Source organism: Stegodyphus dumicola, chromosome 3 (genome assembly GCF_044657685.1).
Source record: "Stegodyphus dumicola isolate Sdum_Otavi_A_Nest chromosome 3, ASM4465768v1".
Lineage (NCBI taxonomy): Eukaryota > Metazoa > Arthropoda > Arachnida > Araneae > Eresidae > Stegodyphus > Stegodyphus dumicola.
Window position 1 is genome coordinate 10,284,170 of NC_140770.1, and position 19,717 is coordinate 10,303,886.

At 33.3% G+C, this 19,717-nt stretch overlaps 1 protein-coding gene across 7 annotated transcripts in view; it reads left to right on the top strand.

Moving 5' to 3' along the window:
- LOC118193483 (uncharacterized) overlaps positions 1-19,384 on the top strand; it is a 180,881-nt gene extending 161,497 nt beyond the window's left edge. Inside the window, exons 35-40 of one of the 7 annotated variants that reach the window (XM_035364582.2) lie at positions 2,148-2,226; positions 14,226-14,280; positions 14,366-14,442; positions 14,987-15,089; positions 16,762-16,836; positions 17,941-19,376. In XM_035364582.2, the coding sequence (XP_035220473.2) occupies positions 2,148-2,226; positions 14,226-14,280; positions 14,366-14,442; positions 14,987-15,089; positions 16,762-16,836; positions 17,941-18,008 (457 nt within the window). In that variant the 3' untranslated portion in view covers positions 18,009-19,376. Of the gene's footprint in view, positions 1-2,147; positions 2,227-14,225; positions 14,281-14,365; positions 14,443-14,986; positions 15,090-16,761; positions 16,837-17,940 lie in introns of those variants that run through there. The other 6 variants (XM_085812559.1, XM_085812560.1, XM_085812561.1 and 3 more) reach the window with 6 other exon arrangements.
- The last annotated feature ends 333 nt before the right edge of the window (positions 19,385-19,717 follow it).

Genomic DNA, 19,717 nt, shown 5'->3' on the forward strand with positions numbered 1-19,717 from the left:
GTGGATGACACTTGATACCAATACATTTTTTCCCGTATTAATTTTTTTAATTTTTTGATTTTATTTATTTATCTATTTTTTGCATTTTAAAAATTTTTCTTTGTTGACATAAGTAGGAATTGACTTGAAAAAATTATATTGCTTGTTTTTCTGTTTTAAAATTTTCAATTTATAATTAAAAATGTGTGTCTATACAAAAATTAGTTATTTGGTTATTAATTACTTTTTATCTCTTTTTTTGTTTTAAAATTTTTTATTTATAATTTAAAATACATGTTTATACAAACAATACTTACTTTATTATTTGTTCAGTAATTTACTAGTGTAATCTGCAGTTTGGGTTACTTTTAGATACTTTCCATCAAAGTAAATATAAATGAGGAAATGTTTAATTTTAAATGCTTTAGACGGGCGCCGGCTTCAAGGCGAAACCGGTCCCTTTTCCATAAAGGGGAAAGAAACAAAAATTTTTAAACTCATTTATGTTGTCTGTAGGAACACTGCATATCATTTTGCTTACTTTTTCATAGCTTTTAAAAAATCATAGCATTGCTTCCCTAAACAGTTAAAATATTAACTAATTTTTAACAATCATTAATTCGGTGTAACATCAAAATGCAGAAGATAAGACTTAACACAAACGGCAAAAAACGTCAAAACGGCAAAAAAGTTGTGTAGGTCATCTTATTAAGAAAACTGAGCATTAATATGATGCACTGAGAAAAGACTTAGTAAAAAGAAATAGAAAATAATGACATCGCTTAGCACTGTAAACAGTAATTATAAAAATATACTGCTTTAAAAAGCTTCTGATTTTGCTCTTGAATTTTATGTCACGCAAGTGCTAAAAAATTCGACGTTTAATAATAAAGTTTAAAAAAAAAAAAAAAAAAAAAACATAGGGGGATGTTAGCAGGACTTAGTAGAAGAGTAGAATGTTAAAATGCGAACTCGGTGAGAGAATAAAAAAACTTTAACAAACCTTTTGGTGCGACGTCAATATATGAATCCTTTCAGATTATAATTATTATTTTTTTGTGTGTATTTGCTTTTATTTATTTTGTGTTTTGTGCCAATTTAATGAAATTTTGAATGACACAACGATATAAAAACAATATGTTTCCATTCGACAAAGCTTAAAATATTCGGCTTCCAATTTTAATCAATAAAATCGGCGATTTAAAAGAAATATATACTGCGACTGCCCGAAAGAAAATAATTTGTATCTCCCACGCGCCAGTGAATTACCACCTACTTTTACATTCAACTCATCTTTTATTGATTAACGAAGTAAGTCATTTAAAAGAATAAACGTAGGTCTTCATGCCTATTATTGTTAATTATCAGCTAGACCCTAGAAATGGCAGTAACTAAATTAAAATCATTATATATATATTTTCTTCCTTTTTTATAATAACAATTCTAGGCGCGTGATCGGGCAAGCGGCTAATCATTTATGAAGAATAGCCATGATTATGGTCATGATGTTTGCTTAAGAGTGACAGTATCATTTGCAAAAAAACTCAGAAGCCAGTCAAAGATCGCACTCAAACGGATCCAAATTTTAGCTTCAGATCCCGAAATGCACTTGCGCTTTTCGATAAGACGTTTCGTTTCTAGACCACACAATAAAAAGTAAAAAGTATATATATGGGGGAGGGGGATCTTAGCAGGAATTAGTCCGAGAGTAGAATGTTAATGCGAACTCAGTGAGAGAATAAAAAATAACCTTAACAAACCTTCTGGTGCGGCGTTAATATATAAATCCTTTCAGATTATTATTTATTTATTTATTTATTTTTTTTTTTTAAATTTTTCTTCTGGTGCGAAGTTCAAGTTTCAAGATCACTAACCACCATGTAACGCATCAAGGCATCAATATTTCAGTCAATTAAAGCATTACACAATAGATGGCGCCACTAAACAACGAGCTAATAGTCTTTCCCCGTTCCCATTTCTGAGTACACAAATTCTAATGAAGTTTAATTGCGATTTAAATATGACTATAAAAATAACACTGTAATTTTCATCACTGTAGGTAAATTGTTTAGAAAAAGTACATTCGAAAATTACAGTTCTTAATCACGTAATTATGAAAATCAGATCTTGCTGTAAATATGTTATACACTAAAGATTTTCTCCTTCAGAGCAACTCAGAGACAAAGGAGGTATCCAGTTCTCTGCAAATACATTTTTCCAGAAATTATGAAGGGCGTACCAAGACCTGTAAGTTAAATTTTAACTATAATGCTTTATACTAACTTCCTTTTCAAAGAGTAAAATGAAAGGAAAATGCAGTCGAAATCGAAATAAAAACAATATGCTAAAATTTGTCAGTAAAGAAAATATTTTCATTTAAAATCATTTAATACACTTCAATTATACTTATAATAGCGGAAACTAAATTAATAACTGTATCTGAATTTTTTTTTTTTTTTTTTTTTTTTTTTTTTTTTTTTTTTTTCTCCTGCTTCGTTTTATAGAAACGCTAACAAATTTTGCTTCAAAACCTCTTTCTGTAAAAATTAATGCAAACTTCCGTATTATAATAAAATAAAGTGTGCTTCATTTACGTTTAAGTAACTATAAAATATCTACGCAGTGTTATTTGTAAATATTTTATATATTTGTGTTTTATACTAAATACGCACTGCTGTTTTTTTCTGCTTAAAAAAAACTTAATGCATGATACAAATTTTTAAGATGTTCTGAAACAGGCAAACTATCAGACTGCTTTGACACACTACGGCTATCTGCCTAAGAGGTTAGGTTAGGTTAGGTTATTTAATTACGGCAAAGCCTCGATGGCTATCTGCCTAAGGGGAGGGATGCCTTCGTGGAGGACTTTCTAAGGGAAACTGGCTTGTATACACGTTACACATGGGGAAAACACCCATGCAGCCAGCCCGTTCGCGGGATTCGAACCTTGGACCGAACTACCAGTGTTCAGCGACTTTACCGCTCGGCCGCTGGTGGGCCTATTTGCCTAAGAGGAAGGATGTCTTCGTGGAGGACTTTCTAAGGGAAATGACTCGTATAGACGTTACAAATGTGGAAAACCACGAAAACACTCACGGAGAGCCCCCCGGAGAACGGGTCCGAGGGTCTCTCACCCCTCTTTCCCTACTATCAACTCCTCGAGAGGACTTTTTGCTCGCCGCATATTTAGAGTGCTCCCATATCGCACAGACACTATGTAATAATAATAATATGGTGGGCGTGGAATAATAATATATCTACATCTACTAACATCCTTCTCCGAGATTCGAACCCGGGCCCTTCGGCACGGCAGGCAACGACGCTAATCACTAGATCGGTTAGGTGGCTGGGACCGAACTACCAGTGTTCAGCGACTTTACCGTTCGGCCGCTGATGGACTTGGCGAATGGAATAATATTTAGCAAAATAAACCTTAGCCTTGGAATATGAAAGGCACAGTGTTAAATTCCCACGAAAAGTAGAAGTTTTTCTATAAAAATCAGTGCTGTTCTTAAATAAATTTTGCCCGATTTAAAAAATCGAACTACTTGTTGAATGTGAAGCTACGCTTTGTGCGAAATATGCAATGTATATACAAAATGCCCTAGAACACTGCGTATCCAGTTTTGGTGATTATGAAATCAGTATTTATTAACACATGGTTTGTTTTCAAAATTTCAAATAATTTTCAGAAATGACAATTTTTTGGTAAATTCCTTCTTCATACATACCCTGATCGGTTCAAACGTTCGTTCTTGAAAACTGTCCATATTTTGTACATCTTGCCAAGTACCATTTGCAAAACTGGACTGTTTATAGTCCGGATCAGTCTTCGCACAGAACATGAAATACTCTTAAAATGTAACTTTTCAATGCTTCAAAATGTAGTGGACAAGCGATTTTAAAATTCAGCTTCGATCATACGGTCCGATTTTCTTCGATTTGAATGATATATTTACATCTTTTCTTGCCTTTTGGAACTGTTCATGATACTTTAGAACATTTCTGTGGTCGTTTTGAGCAGTGTCAGTTACTTCAAATTTATCTAATACGAGTAATGGTATGTCGCTTAGGTGGATCCATTTGAAACTCTCTCTTAAATTAACTTTCATTTTACTACGTTTTCATAATTCAGCAGTTCTTTACAATAAATTCTTTAAAATTTTCAGAGCTTAGTGTATTGTCGTCCATTATTTGAAATAAGTAAAGCACGAAAGCAGAAAAATTAAGTGAATTATCATGTGTTAAATGGTGTATATTTTGATATCGCTTTGATTATTACTAGAAAAATATACTTCCCGCTAACCTAATTTAAATACAACATCATGGACTTTGCTTCATCTGCTTGTCGACATAATTTCTTGTAATTCAAGCTGTTTACTCATTTGCATTCATTTAACACAGGAAGGATTGTTTCAGCCGCCCAAACGGGGTAGTGGTTAGCAATGCTGACTACCGTAACGAAGGGCCAGGGTTCGAAGAAGGCGTGGATGTTTGTTAAGTGTATACTGTGTGTAAATGTTTATGAGGCGCGGGAGCACTCTAAATATGCGGCGAGCCGAAAGTGCTCACGAGAGGTTGCTGGTTAGGGAAGAAGTTTTGAAAACCCTCGAAGCCGTCTCTGCGGGGGGGGGCATCCATCAAAATTGGGGGCGGAACTCAAGTTGTACTGTCACCTATATGGTACTCAAGGCTTTTGCCAACGGTAGGGGCAATTTTGTACTACTTGCCACGAAGAATTTCGTGAGTTTGTTTTGATTTGTTAGACAAGTAAAATAAGTCACAAAAACAGAATTGTTTCAATGCAGAATATAATTTTCTGTTTTATAATAATTTTGACTTATTTCTGTTTATGCCAACCGCACTAAAACCATATAAGGTATCTTCTCCCTTCTTTCTGCAGGCCTTCGTGGTGTAAAGGTAACACACTCGGCGCGTATTCGAGAGGTCCAAGTTCGTGTCTCGGCGAGGGCACTATTCATTTCTCACGTCTTTATACCACCAGAATTTGGCGACTGGGTGCCTTAGTCCTCAGTCGCCCTTTAAAAGGGGAGTATATAAGGCGTTTTCTTCCACCTTTCTGAATGCCTTCGTGGTGTAATGGTAGCACATTCAGCGCGTATTCGAAAGGTCCAGGTGAGGGCACTGCTCTAATAACAACCTAATAGCTCTACAACCAGGTGTCTAAACATAACCTAATAGCTCTACAACCGTATGAGCAAATTTTTCTTAGAGTCCTTGATTTATTTAAATTCCTTAAAGAATTTCGAGTTCTGAATCAGGATCCGATTTGCAAAACTCGAGACCAGGGCAAAATCTGTTACGAAGCCCCTCTATTCTAATGTTTTCTTCTCAATTGTTTTAGTATACGTCACTGATGCAAGTTATATTTCACGTAAAGTACATTTTTTATAAAGCATTTCGAAGAAATGACCTTATAATTCGTTATTTTTCAAAGTTAATTCAAGGGAATTAAACTTCTAGTACGCTCTGTAGCTGTTCATTTTTATTTCATATTATTTTAACTTATGTAACATTTTAATTCATTTTAATCCAGTTTCTGTCGATGTGGAATGGATAAGAAGAGGCGCCCCCCCCCAAAAAAAAACAGCGTTTTCTTAATTGAAATGCTTACCAGAAGTTAGCGAGTGATGTGAACAAAGCAAGATAACTGGTAGGAACCACGTGATAATTGGCTGTTGAATCCATGGACCTTATATATTTCTTATAAGGTCCATGGTTGAATCGCTGTGATGTCAGTTAGTCTTTTCCTAATTTTTCAATACAAGCGTTTTTAATACATGTCAGGATTAACATGTCAGGATACATGTCAGGAATAATTGAATGTCAGGTGTCATTCAATGCTCATCTCAGATGCAGAATTCTCTATTTGCGTTTTAGTCCTTGTTCGAAAGTGACGAAATACAGTACTTTAAATTTATTCATCAAAGACTGTTGCTGTATGAATACAACAGAGCAAAAGGCAGTGTCAGATAAAGATCGTGGCCTCCCCGTATGCAACAACGATTCTACGGCAAACTTTAAAATGTGAGCCACTGTTGCGCCCCCCCCCCCAAAAAAAAACAGTGTTTTCTTAACCGAAATGCTTACCAGAAGTTAGCGAGCGATATGAACAAAGTAAGATAACTGGTAGGAACCACGTGATAATTGGTTGTTGAATCGTTGTGATGCCTGTTAGTCTTTTCCTAATTTTTCAATACAAGCGTTTTTAATACTCTTCGTCAATACTTTGTGTAATTAACATTTGCCATTGTATATATCCTCAGTATTTTACGCATATCTAGGGAAAGCATATAATATGAAAATAATTCGAATATTTCATACATTCTTCCCAAACACTAAGTATTTTATATATGCTGGTTTCCAAAAATTAAGGAAAAATCATAAAAATAGCGATAACGTGTTCAAAAATAAGCCAATCTGTATAAAATTTGAATATATAGTCAAATAAAAGTTGCTGGATAAAACAACAGTATGCAAATTAGTGACGCTGCAATCGGAACACGTCATTTACGAGAAGCACAAAATTGCATGTTTGAGGGCAAGCCTGCAAATTTTGCTGTATACTGAGATAAGAAATCTGGAATAGCCAATTCGTAACAATAATCTCCAGTTATCATTTGTCCGAAGAACCTGCGATAGAGAGCTTTTGGGATGCTAGAAGCAGGACAAAGTCAGACAAAAGTGGTCAGATGGCTTTGGTAGTATAGACGTTGGCAACAATTTCTAACCACATATTCGGGCATACAGGAGGTTCAGCCGAGGTTGGCCAGCCATTATAACAAATATCGGTAAACTACGACGAGCGCCGTTTACCGATATTTGTTATAATGCGCGCGAAGGAACACAGCCGTAAATCCGACTTAACTCCAGATACCCCCTTCCTGTAGACCGGAAGGTTGGTGTCAACGTCAACCGTGCGTAGAAGGCTTCACGAAGTAGGTCTGTACGGGAGGCGACTAGCCATTTGCGAACCACTCACGTCATGCCATAGAAAGAAAAGTTTGAGGTAGGCACGTCAGCATGTCCACTGAACGGCTGATCAGTGGAGTGTTGTTCTCTTTACGGATGAGTCCAGGTTTAGCCATCAAAGCGATAGTAGGCAATATTTGATTAGGAGAGGACATGGAACTAGTTATCATCCATCAAACATTCGTTAAAAAGATGCATACGGAGGAGGCAGTGTGCTGTGTTTGGGGTGATATCTCTCTGTGTGAACGCACAGACTTCCACGTCTTTCCACGTGGAGCCGTGAATACTCATGCCTGTTAGAGATGACATCCTTGATGCTTATGTGCACCCTTATGCCAGGGCAATAGGTGACAATTTTCTGCTAGAGAGCGATAACGCTAGACCGCAGAGGGCTCGCATCGCGGATGATTATATTCAGCAGCAAACAATTCAGCGCATGGAGTGGGCAGTTCGATCACCGGAACTGAATCCTATCGAGCATGATTGGGATGCTTTCAGTCCTCCTCTTCAGACACTTGCCAGGCTTGCAACTGCTCTAGCAGTTGCAAGCGTGGCAAGGAGTAGGAGTTGTAGGAGCTCACTTCCTACAGAAGCGACAGACCGCATAACTGACAGCATCACACATCACAATTTTCCTATACCAAACCTGACACATCCGATTTGCTCATTTTATACATATGCTAATTTCTGTAATACCAATATTGTCTAATAATTTCATTTCTTGTTATTTTATACCGTACTATGTGTTTTACACTGTGGGTCAGTTTCATTAAATTCCACATGTAACATTTTGAGTAACCGTCATTTTTCCTAATGAATGCTTGTTTCACTCTCGCAATATACACAAAAGTGTTAACAGACCGTAATGCAATTTTTTCAGTTTTCTAAACTATATCATTAGCGAACATGTGTAAAAGACAAAGGTCCAGTGTTTGTATCGCAGTTTTTCCTTTCGTTTGAAATAAAAGTTTACCATTTTATTCGTGCTTCTAATTTTATACCTTAAAGTCTTACAATTAAAAAATACATACAGTTTTAGCTATTTTAAATACTGGTAGGACGATTGGAAGTCAGCTTGAAAATTCAAGCCGAGAAAAGGGGTTCTCATCCGCAGAGAACCCGTTGGCGCCGTTGCATTTTTACTCGCCAAGCTCGCGTTTCATCGACGATGAGCCGCGCCGTAAACGTGATTTTTAGTGCATGTAAATTCAAGTTAGCAGACAAAACAATATATTAAGCTTATGGTAGTAAAAATTCACAAATAATAAGCATGTAGATGTAAAACTAACCAGTTAAAAGCGATATACGAAAATAAATTTGTATTAAATTCAAGTTAGCATAGAAAAGACTATACTATTAAGCATAAGACAATATATAAGCATTTATAACGAAAATAAAAATTAATTTAAAAAATATAAATTAGTGTTAATATACTGAAATTAACCGGTTAAACGTGATATAAGAAAAAAAATTTGTCTTAAATTCCAGTCAACACAGGAAATAATATATTCCTTACACCAGCAGTGGTTTGCTAATTTTGATGACCATGGTGATGCATCAAACTATTCTGTCATCTTAGATAATCATAATATTTTTTATTTCAATTTAATCATAGATTTATGTCACACCTGCCATCCTCTGAAAGATTATTGTTAGAAAAGCATTAACAATATATTATCTTGTTAAAATTTTACGCCATAAAAATTGATTTATTCTCATAATTTTAGATGACAATAACCAATAATAAAAATAAAAGCATTAATTATTTAAAATGCACATTTTTGCGGCCTACGAAAACAAATTATTTTAGAGGTTGGAAATCTCATGGTTCTTAGAGCTGTTAAAAATTAAGAACACAACGTGAACAGCCGTGTTACAAATTAGCATTCACCCCTCCCGCCATATATTCTTCCTTTCATCCCGAACCCAAAAACCGGCATCATCTACGAAAATATTTCTCTCTATTCGTTGTAACAAAATTTAGAAAAAATAATAATAAATAAGGGAAGAATAATATAAATCTGCAAATGCGAACAACGACAGTGATAATTCAACAAAATGAACGCAAGAGAACTTCGAACAGCGAATAGGATTAATCTGATGGGTTACCAGGTTTGAACTATTATCGCCAAAGTTGGCGATGTTTACATTTACCGGGTTCTCTGCGGAAGTGCTTCCGAGAAAAGTGCTTCATCTGCCCCTGCGAAAACCAAGCCCGGCTTGAAATTTTCGTTACTTATTCGCAAAATAAAAAATCGTTTAGTCGATTGTTTAAAACCGAATCTCTAACATGACATAGATTATTAGAGCTACAACAAAGAACAGAAAATTTATTACATCAATTTCTTGTGTAGCAAACTAAAAATAATATAACGATGCGTTAATTTGCTTCATTAGCATAAACGGGCTATAAGAAGGTCCATTTACATCGGTAAAAATTGGAGCATCGATCTTAAAATTGCCTTATCGATCTTAAAATTGCCTCGATCTTAACTTGCGATCCCGAGGGAGGACACCCGTTTACACTTTTAATTCTCAAAACCTAAGAATTACTGTCGCCAACGAATCAGGTCGCTTTGATTTACGCAATATTTCCTGTTTTGGCGGGTTTCTGCATAGCATCTGCTACACAACGTACTAGGCAGATAGCCCTAGTGTGCTTTGCCATAATTAAATAAACCACACACCACACCACAACGTCGAAAGTTAAAAAAGTCTGATGTGTACACCACATGAATTCCTTTGCACGTATTATATACATTTTTTGCTGCATTTCATTTAAATTTATTTCCTCGAATTTCGTTAGAGATATAGCTGTCATTTAAGTAATTCAGTTCTCACTTCGCGGCAAGGCAAAAATACATAAAACTTCAAAATATCTTTATCGAAAATTGAAAAATATACTATAAAAATATAAAACACCAAATACAGTTAAAACAATTAAAAAAAAAACAATTTTTACAATAAAAATTAGAGTTTATGAGCAAAAACAAGCAATTCGGCCAGCGGGTAAGAAGGCAAATTTTTTTCACAAACTGAGTGCACAAAACTGAAAGTTTACTTTTGATCCCACTTGACAAAAACACACTGAAGATGCAGAAGCTGACTTAATTCACTATTCTGCTAAGTTACAAATGTAAACAAATATGGCTGCTATGGTAAAAAGTAGGCTTTGCAAGAGCAGTTGTGCACTTAAACAACTTTTAAATTAAGATAAAATAATACGCCGAACAAATATTAATTTAGAAGTCAAACAACAAAAATCAGCAGCTGGACAGGAGTTAAGCTACTGAGATGGCGCCAGTAGCTAAACTCCTGTCTAGCCATTCTTATCTTATCTAGTCACTATATCTTATCTTGTTCATTTGCGCTTTGGCAGCTGAGCTTCCTGTAACTGTAAACTACTCCTGTAAAAATTTATAAATATAACGCTGATTTTTGTTGTTTGACTTCTAAATTAAAACCTAAATTGTCGATAATTATACAACTATTGCATGCAGATTAAACTAAAGGCATTAAAACCTTAATCCGAAGATACGAAAAACATAATTCAATCATTTTTAAAGCACAATTGGTTCTAAAGTTCTTACTTTTGTCTTTAATGATAATTTTTTTGCAGCTTAATGCGCGAAAATACTAGGTATGTTTAAATTTTGTTTACAAAAGAATTGTTTTGTAATTATATATATATATACTTTTGGTGCGGTTGATTGCAACCAAAAAGGGAGGTGCACAATTATGTTATAACAGTCCTATATAAGAAATTTCAACGTTCTGAGACTACTAGTTTGAGTTATGCGAGATAACATACATACGTATGTACAAAAGTCACGAAAAAATCTCTTCTACATTCATTTTAAATCCTTTTTGCAACTCGTTTTGGGAAAAAAAAAAAAAAAAAAAAAAAAAAAAGAGTCCTTATTCTGTCCTTACGTACAGATATCGCGCAAAAATATAGTTAAATTGCATTTCACAGAGGTCAAAATGGATATTTTCGTTGAAATGTATGATGCCCGAAAATTTTCGTGATTACAAAACTTCCTTTATTTCGCACGAGGAAATAAAAAACAGAAGTTTTATAAATATATTAAACAATTCATAGTCAAATTAATGTATCATAACGATTAAAAAATACAAAATGTACAAAAAAAATGTTTCTAGTAATAGGTATTCGCGACTCGATTTTTGACTTAAAGATCGTTAAACTATCGATATTTTAAGTCGAAAAACGTTATCAACATATCCCCCCCCTCAAATAATGAAAAATCCAATTTAAAACCAAAAATCATGATTAAAAATACAGTTTACAACTAAGACAATAGTAGAAATTAAAAATACAAAAATGATGCATTGCACGTAATATGATATAATACTATGTATACAGAGATCTGTTTTCGCTTTAAAATACCAGAGAATTGTACAAACTTCGGGATTCTCACCATTGCGCACCAGCCATATCCCGATCCACTTAGAACAGTTGTAAATTCAATATACAGTCCAATGTAATTAAAATAAAAGAGAGTTGCTTTAAAAAAAAAAAAAAAGCCATTTTAAAAACAACAGGTAGCAATCAGAAACAGAGAACAAATGATCGGAAGATAAAAATCACACGTTCATCAGACACTGATTGAAGTTTTACAAAATGTAACGTTTCCAGAAAACTGACCGATCGACGAAAATAAAGCTACCACAATAATGTCATTACCTAATAACGAAATTATCAAATCTTCCGAGCATCCACTATTTCACATCCAATATTTGTTTTCATTATAAATTTTAGTAATAAAACTTACCTTTAGTTCTCGCTATGGCCGAATACATGTGTAATACATCTTCGAAGCGCCAACTGTTTGTCAATTTCAAATGACAATACTTGCATCCTTCTCCTAGAGGCAACTAAAACAGGCGAAAATCACAAATGATCTGAGCAAAACATTTATTTGCTTTAACTGTTTCTAATAACTCGGTCTTCGTAGCTTCAACCAATCTTTCTAGTTATCTAAACTCAAATCGTATAACAACGAAACGAAACATTTACGAAATTCGCGAAAGTCACACATGCTCAATTTTATTCTTCGCAAATCACGAATCTTTCGAACATACCTTGTAATTCGATGCTTACTTTCATCTCACGTAATTCTATACAGTTCTTTGGCTCTATATAGTTCTAACCATCTATATAGTTCAGTTCTTTTGCTCTTCCAATTTCATATTCGTTTCAGAAATCGAACATTTATACCATCCATACGATTTATATACGAACATATATCTTGCAATGAACATTTTCTACACTCAATCACGTTTTTTTTACACTTTCGGTCCAACTGGTAAAAATATCAAAGTTCAGTTTTTCGCCTATACTGCCGAAACACCGATATGAAACATATTCATCAAAGAATTCTTTAATTTGAGCAGTTACGGTTATTAATTTTATATCATTTATTCAATATTTCGAATCGCTTGGTAAATCTTAATAATGCATTTTGGAGAACTAACTCGTTGTCTTAAATGCACACAACGCACAATAAAGTAGATTTATAATAATTTTTCTTCTATTAGCCCTTAAAATCGGTTGTTGTTGCACTTCTGCAAATAATTTGCGGTCAGACGTAGTCAAATCTTCCGCCATATTTTCGCATGTATCATCAACAAAAATCTCCCGATTGTTTCCACGTCTGTGATTGGCCAAAGCTTTCGTCTCATATATTCGGGATTTAAATACCGTGTTTACTCGCATAACAGTCGCATTTTTTTTTTTTTTTTTTTCTAATTTTTATTGTGAAAATCCAAGTGCGTCTATTATACGGGAAAATCTACTGCACAATATTGTACACTTTTGACAGTTTTTTCTGCTTCAAAACGGGAGTGCGACTATTACGCGAGTAAATACGGCCGTTCGGAAAAAAATAAATAAATCTAAAATTTTTCAGATTACGCCCAAAAAGTCTTTTTTTTAACGTTTTGCGAGTTACCTTTATTTATTTAATATCATGTTCTTCTCACTTAAAGCATAAAATTCAATTCAACAGCAATATCACAAAATGTTTAAAAGAGCATATCTTTAGAATTTCCGATACCAAGTCTCGCGCCCTGGAGATAATTCTTTCCCCCCCCCCGTACAGGGTTGCCACTGCTTGCATAGAAATCGTTGAGCTTCTTAATCAAAAAATCATAAATGCTTTAAAAATATGAATAGATAATAAAACAAATTCCAAATTTGGGCTTTCAGATGACCACATTAGGGTGGAGACGTACATTATTTAAAATTTGATGGCTCTAGATACTGTTTTATTATAATGCGAGGAACATAAACACATTTACGCAGATTCTTCATTATTTAATTTCTTTAAATATAATTCAGAATATTTGGTGGCAACAATTTAAAAAGTGATTCCCTGTTTATAGCCCTTTGGGCTAAAAATATTCTGGGTTGATAAAATTTTAGGTGTTTATGTCAATTCTCTTTCAAAACTGGCTGCTGAGCTTAGGCTAAGCAAAATAGTGGAGTTTGCATATGTTTCTCGGGAGCAAAGTTAAGCTAGTGTAAATGGGCCCTTAGTCTTGAGACGCAGTTTTGCGTTGTTCATTGTAAATACCAAGGAGGCTATACTAATCTCCTTGGTAAATGCGTTATTTCATTTCTCATTCAATTTTGTTGCCATTCAGGAAAAGTAAGTTATTATTATTAGCCCAAAGGGGCAATTTGTCCAGAAGGGCTATATATTTCATTTTGGCATTATGCGTTGATTCCCTATAAATGGCGAATCACTTTTTAAATTGTTGCAACCAGATATTATCACCCTGTATATTTAAAGAAATTAGGTAATGAATAATCTGCATGAATGTATGTATGTTTCTTGTATTGTAAAAAACAATACAATACCCAGAGCCATCAAATGTTGAGTAATATAGTCCTCCACCTGAACATTGGCACCTGGAAACCCGAATTTTGAATCTGTTTTATTATCTATTTCAGATTTTGTAAAACTGAAATGAGTTTCTGATTAACGAACTCAATGATTTCAAAGTGGACAGTGGCCGAAATAAAACATTTTTATCTCCAGCGCGCAAGACTGTCTACCGGAAAATCTAAAGATATGCCGCATTTTAATATTTTTAGCCCAAATGCTCTCGAAAAATGCATGTATGAATGAATAAATAAAAAAATTAATAAAATTTTAAAAACACGCCTATTTGTGTGACACATAAAATCCGAAAGCTTTCAGATTTATTATTATTATTATTTTTTCCAGATGAATTTGGTAGAGGTTCCTGTAGTTCCTACGGATGCAAATTTTATGATGAAAGGTATAAACTGGTTGAAGCTCAGAAATAACTGAATGCTAATCTGAAATAGTTTAAAATATTTATTTATTAACAAGATTTTTTTCAGGCATTCCAGTGAGCCAAGGGGTAGTTGAAGGTTTTGTACATGTAGCAATCACTCTAGAAGAAGCAAGTCTCTTGAAGGTATACGTGTATTTCTCTTGTTCCTTCCCATACAAGCATGGGAAGTATTCTATTAATGAAAATGTTAGTTATAAAAATCATTTTTAATTAGGCAGAAGAAGCAGCCTTCGATAAGAGTAGATTTTTAAGGTGATCAGACAGATTTTCCTCCTCTACTTCTTTAGTATAAGTATTCTATTAATGAAAATGTTGGTTATAAAAATCATTTTTAATTAGGCAGAAGAAGCAGCCTTAGATAAGAGTAGATTTTTAAGGTGATCAGACAGATTTTCCTCCTCTACTTCTTTAGTATAAGTATTCTATTAATGAAAATGTTAGTTATAAAAATCATTTTTAATTAGGCAGAAGAAGCAGCCTTAGATAAGAGTAGATTTTTAAGGTGATCAGATAGATTTTCCTCCTCTACTTCTTTAGTATATTCTTAAATGCTGAATTTCCATCTTGGTTGTAGAAAGCTCATAATAGATTAAATAATCACATTTCTGAATTCATTACCATTTAGCAACCAAACATATGTTATAAAGGATTACAATTTTCATTGCAGCCCAAAGAGATTCTTGTGACTTACAGCACAGATGTTGGTTGGACCCCTTATTTTCCGGTACTGGCTGGAGTTGTAACGGAATTAGGAGGACTCATTTCTCATGGTATTTATTATTCATTTTTTCATTCCTTTAACCAATTAAGAACTGAACAAATCAGGCGAGAATAAAGAAACTGTTCTCTCTGTTAAGGAAACTCTTGTTTAAAAAAAATGACAAAAATTTTAAAACTGATGACAAAAATGTATACTTATGAGCAATTATTGACTGTGCTTTCAGAAATTTAAAAAAGCTGTATTTAGAGTGTTTGAAAAATTAACCATATACAGTCAAAAGTCGTTAATTCGGACACCCATAATCCGGACCTCAAAGCTACAAACTTTCTGCGCATGTGTCGCGTTGACGCATGATCATAGGACCTTTACGGCTGCGCATATGCATGTGTGCATGCTCATAATACGTTTACGCATGCGCGTTTAATGTACAACCGACGATATAAGCTAAAATTATCTAATTATCTATTTCAGTTAATGTTGCAGATTGCGTTGTTCCTAAATCTTCGAAATGGATTCGGCTTATTATTTTTTGCGGACTGTTAGAGCAATTTTATAAAAGTAGGCTTGAGCTTTCGATTATGTCAAATAGAATTTCCGATGCTGGGGCTCCCAAAGGATCTACAAAGCGAAAGTATGTTTCGATGTCCATCAAACAAAAAGTGGAATTGCTGCAAAAAATGGATAAAGGCATATCCTTTGTTTCTCTAACCATTCCGAAATCTGTTTATCAATTTCACGCTGCTCTGCGGCGGCGGGGGGGGGGCGCTGCGGCGCGCAATGAATTGGAAGTTGATCTGTCAGCACTATCTTTATCTTCCAGGCAGATGTTTTTATTTTATTTGGCTTATAATTCCTTATTAAATGTAGTATTTCATCTCGATGTACTCCGTCTTTGATATGATTTAAATCAAGTTCCTCGTCATTATAATTCGCTTCCGATAGTGAAGAAAGTCACATAGAGGTTATTGAAAACGAAAAAATTTCGATGGACAAATTAGTCGGTATTCTTGACACAGCAATTGACTTAAACAGCAGAACTTTGTAACTGAACAAGAAATTATGTCTGTTTATAGAATTAAAGAGAAAGTATTATCACATAAAACGAAGCAACTTAAACAACTTACATTGAAAGAAATGTTTAATAAAGTAAACAAATAAATATTAAGCTTTTTTTTTGTACATTTTGATACCCTTTAGATCATAATTGTTCTTTAATTCATAAATTATGGTTTCATATTTTTAATTTCTGCATGCCATCTTACCATATTTAAACTGATGATCTATAATCCGGAATCGCCGAAGTCCCGACGAGTCCGGATTAACGACTTTTGACTGTACTATCACAGCCTAACTAAGGCAGGGGCATATGGGGCAGTTGCCCTGGGCCCCTAAATCGAATAGAAAGTTTATTATTATAAAAATTTAAATATCTCCAAAAAGTTATTCTTAATCTCCTGAAGTGAGTATTTTATATTAATTTTTTACCGTAATAAACTTTTAACTCTTTAAATCAATAAAATTAGATGACATGATGACTTAAGAAAAATAACACAACTCGTTTATTTTTCTTCAAATCAAATCAAATAATCCACCAGTTGTTGCTGGGCAACAATCCTATGCTGCTATCTTACGAAAACTAAAACGTACAGAGATTAAAGATAAGATGAATAGGAAGCAGACAGGATGCTATACTTCTAAAATATGATATGTATCTTTTTCAGGAGCTGTTGTTAGTCGAGAGTATGGTATACCTTGCATTGCAGGAATGCATGGAGCAACAGGAAAGTTTCAGACAGGTAAGTGACAGGTTCAGACAGGTTTGGTGATTTACATTTGAAAGAATTAAAATTTTTTTCAATTATTAAAACAAAAATAAATATAATACAAGTGGTACATTTGGTCTTTTTTTATATTTAAAAAGAAAAATAACATTTCTAAAAATATGTGATAATAGCTGTTTTTTACTATAGTGAGTAAAATTTGAGAAAAAAAAAAATCTTACCTCTATAATTTGCATTTGCAAATAATGACAGTTATGGAATTTTTGATGATTAAAATAAATTCCAATAAACATAACCTCATTTATTTCAGAAACAAACTATAAACCGTTTTCAACCTATTTAATTGTTATTTTGGTGTGAATGTTAGGAAATTCAGAGTCGCTGGAACAGCTTAAAAATTTCTTAATTTATGCTGAAACTTAAAATGAAAGTGACAAAAAAGAATTTAAGAAGAAACGGAAAGCAATTCACTGCAGGAAAAAAATTAAATTATTAAACAGTTTTTAACAGTTTGTATTCATTTTTAAATACGAACAACTAGCATCAAAATGAAGTTCCAGAATTTTGTAATATAAACCGAACAAACATCTACAAAAGAAGAAAGCACTATGAAACTCTCAATACACAACATCTAGATATGGCTAAAAAAAAATTCTTATATTTCTTCTGAGAGTTTCACTTTCTGTAAAATATATTAATGATTTGATAAATTTTTTTCAATTGGATCCAACAGTGTAAAGAAACAGTAGATGCAATGAAAATAATGATTACTGTCGCAAAATAACACTTAATAGGACTCTTCGAATCACTGAAGAATTCATAAAACATCTATGCTTCATCATATTCTTTTAATTTTTAATTTAATGAACACTTTTTAAGGGAAAAAAAAAGATACACGTCCAATATTTTAGCATTGGTGAAACTTTAATTTGAAGTTAATTTAAGAGATGTTAAAAATCAAAATCAGGGTTTGAAGTATGTCTTTTTTTTTTTTTTTTTTCCTTTTAAATATGCTGCAGAATGCAAATTCTTGACTAAATGATATCTTTCAGCAAAACAAAAAATATATTTTTGCATTATTATATCATGTAGTTAAAACATTCTATTTTTTTATTACAGGTGATTACGTGAGGCTCGATGGCAATACGGGTGTACTTCAAAAACTTCCTCCTACTACAGACAAATAAAGATAGAAAGAATGTCAAATGTACGAATTACTCAGCACAATCAAATACACTTCAAAATAAAATATATATATATATATTTTTCAACACTTGAACATTTTAGATGGTGTGAATTCTTTTCCAGAGGGTTTGGGATTTTAGCAATACAAATTTTGAGAATTTCTCAATTTGTTGGATATGCCAACAAAACTCAGTTTGAGATTTTTTTTTTCAATGGCAGATTGTGGACAGTTACAGTTTTGTAACAGAGTCCATTAACCCCTTGACGTGCGGTGGTCGCACCCTGAAACCAGCAATTTTTGAATTTTTTTTTTTTTTTTCCTCTTCCTTCCAAAATTTTTGAGTGAAAATCAATTGATTACTGATCTTTTACCTCTAAATAACACAAAATGACTGCAGAATCGTACATGTTTTAGGTTTTAGTACTTCAAATCGGATGCCTTTTAAAATTCGTTTTCAATGAGACAAATTAACTTCCTTTTATTAATATAAACAACTTTAAATTTCAAAAGTTATTCATCGCACATCATGATTTCTATCATAAACAATAAAAAATAGCAATAATTAAACTGCATATATAAAAAAAAACCTCTATATGTATGGCATTTGCTTTGTGGTTTCAGGGCACGACCACTGCACCACTAGAGCATTGTCTCACAATGCTCTAGAGGCTCGGTGGTCACGCTTTGAAACCACTGCTCTTCACAATGGCGTTTGCTTGCTTCTCAAATAGAAATGTTTATTTTAACTCGGATATAGATAACGAGTTTTGAAACCACAGAGTTATTTTACTACTAAACAATACATGCACCTTCCCAGTAAAAAGGCCTTTCTTTTCCAGAGACTTTTCTCCAACCTCAACACACTTGCTTCCCAAGCTAGTACTGTGATTTTATAAATTATTTCCTGTGGTTTAAATTTAATGTAAATATACTTTGCTATAATTAAAAATAGAAATTGCGTAAAGTTTTATTTAAATTTAAAATATTTTTTGAATATTCTGGGACAAAATATGAATAAAATAAGTATGAATGGGAAACGAATGATTCGTACCAAAGCCAAAAAGACCAGCCCCCCCCATTAACATAAAAACCCCACAAATTTCATGTGCCAGATGAAAAGGAACTAAATAACGCTGGACATATACCAGTGAAATTTAGATCCAGGCAGTGTACATTTTGTAGCAGAAGGAAGAAACCTCATAGAAGAAGATACATGTGAGAAACGTGCAATATGGGTCTATGCATGTACCAAAAAGATAAAACATACTTTGAACAGTGTCACAAAAAATATTTGCTCTATGAAAATTTAAGAAAAAAGAAATTGAGTCTTTTTTTTTATCCTTATTTTATTGAGTTTTTTAATCCATTTAGCCAAATGTCCTTATTATGTAGGTACTTATATTTTCACTGCTATAGAAAAATTACATAAATGTTTATTTTTTAATTTTTTCTGACAATTTACTTTGTAAAATAATGTAAAAAAATGATATGTTATGCAATTCCTACATACTTTAAAAAAAATTTGTAAATTTCTTCATTTATTGGAAACGTGCACGGAGAAAGGTAGGTTTTTTTTTTCCCTACTACCTAGGTAGGTTTCAAAGTCCTAGACATGTGCAGAACAATGGGCAAGAGTAGATTTTTTTAAATTCATATATTATTTGTCTCTAGGTTCATAATATTCAATTTCTAGAGTTTTTAGTTAAAAAA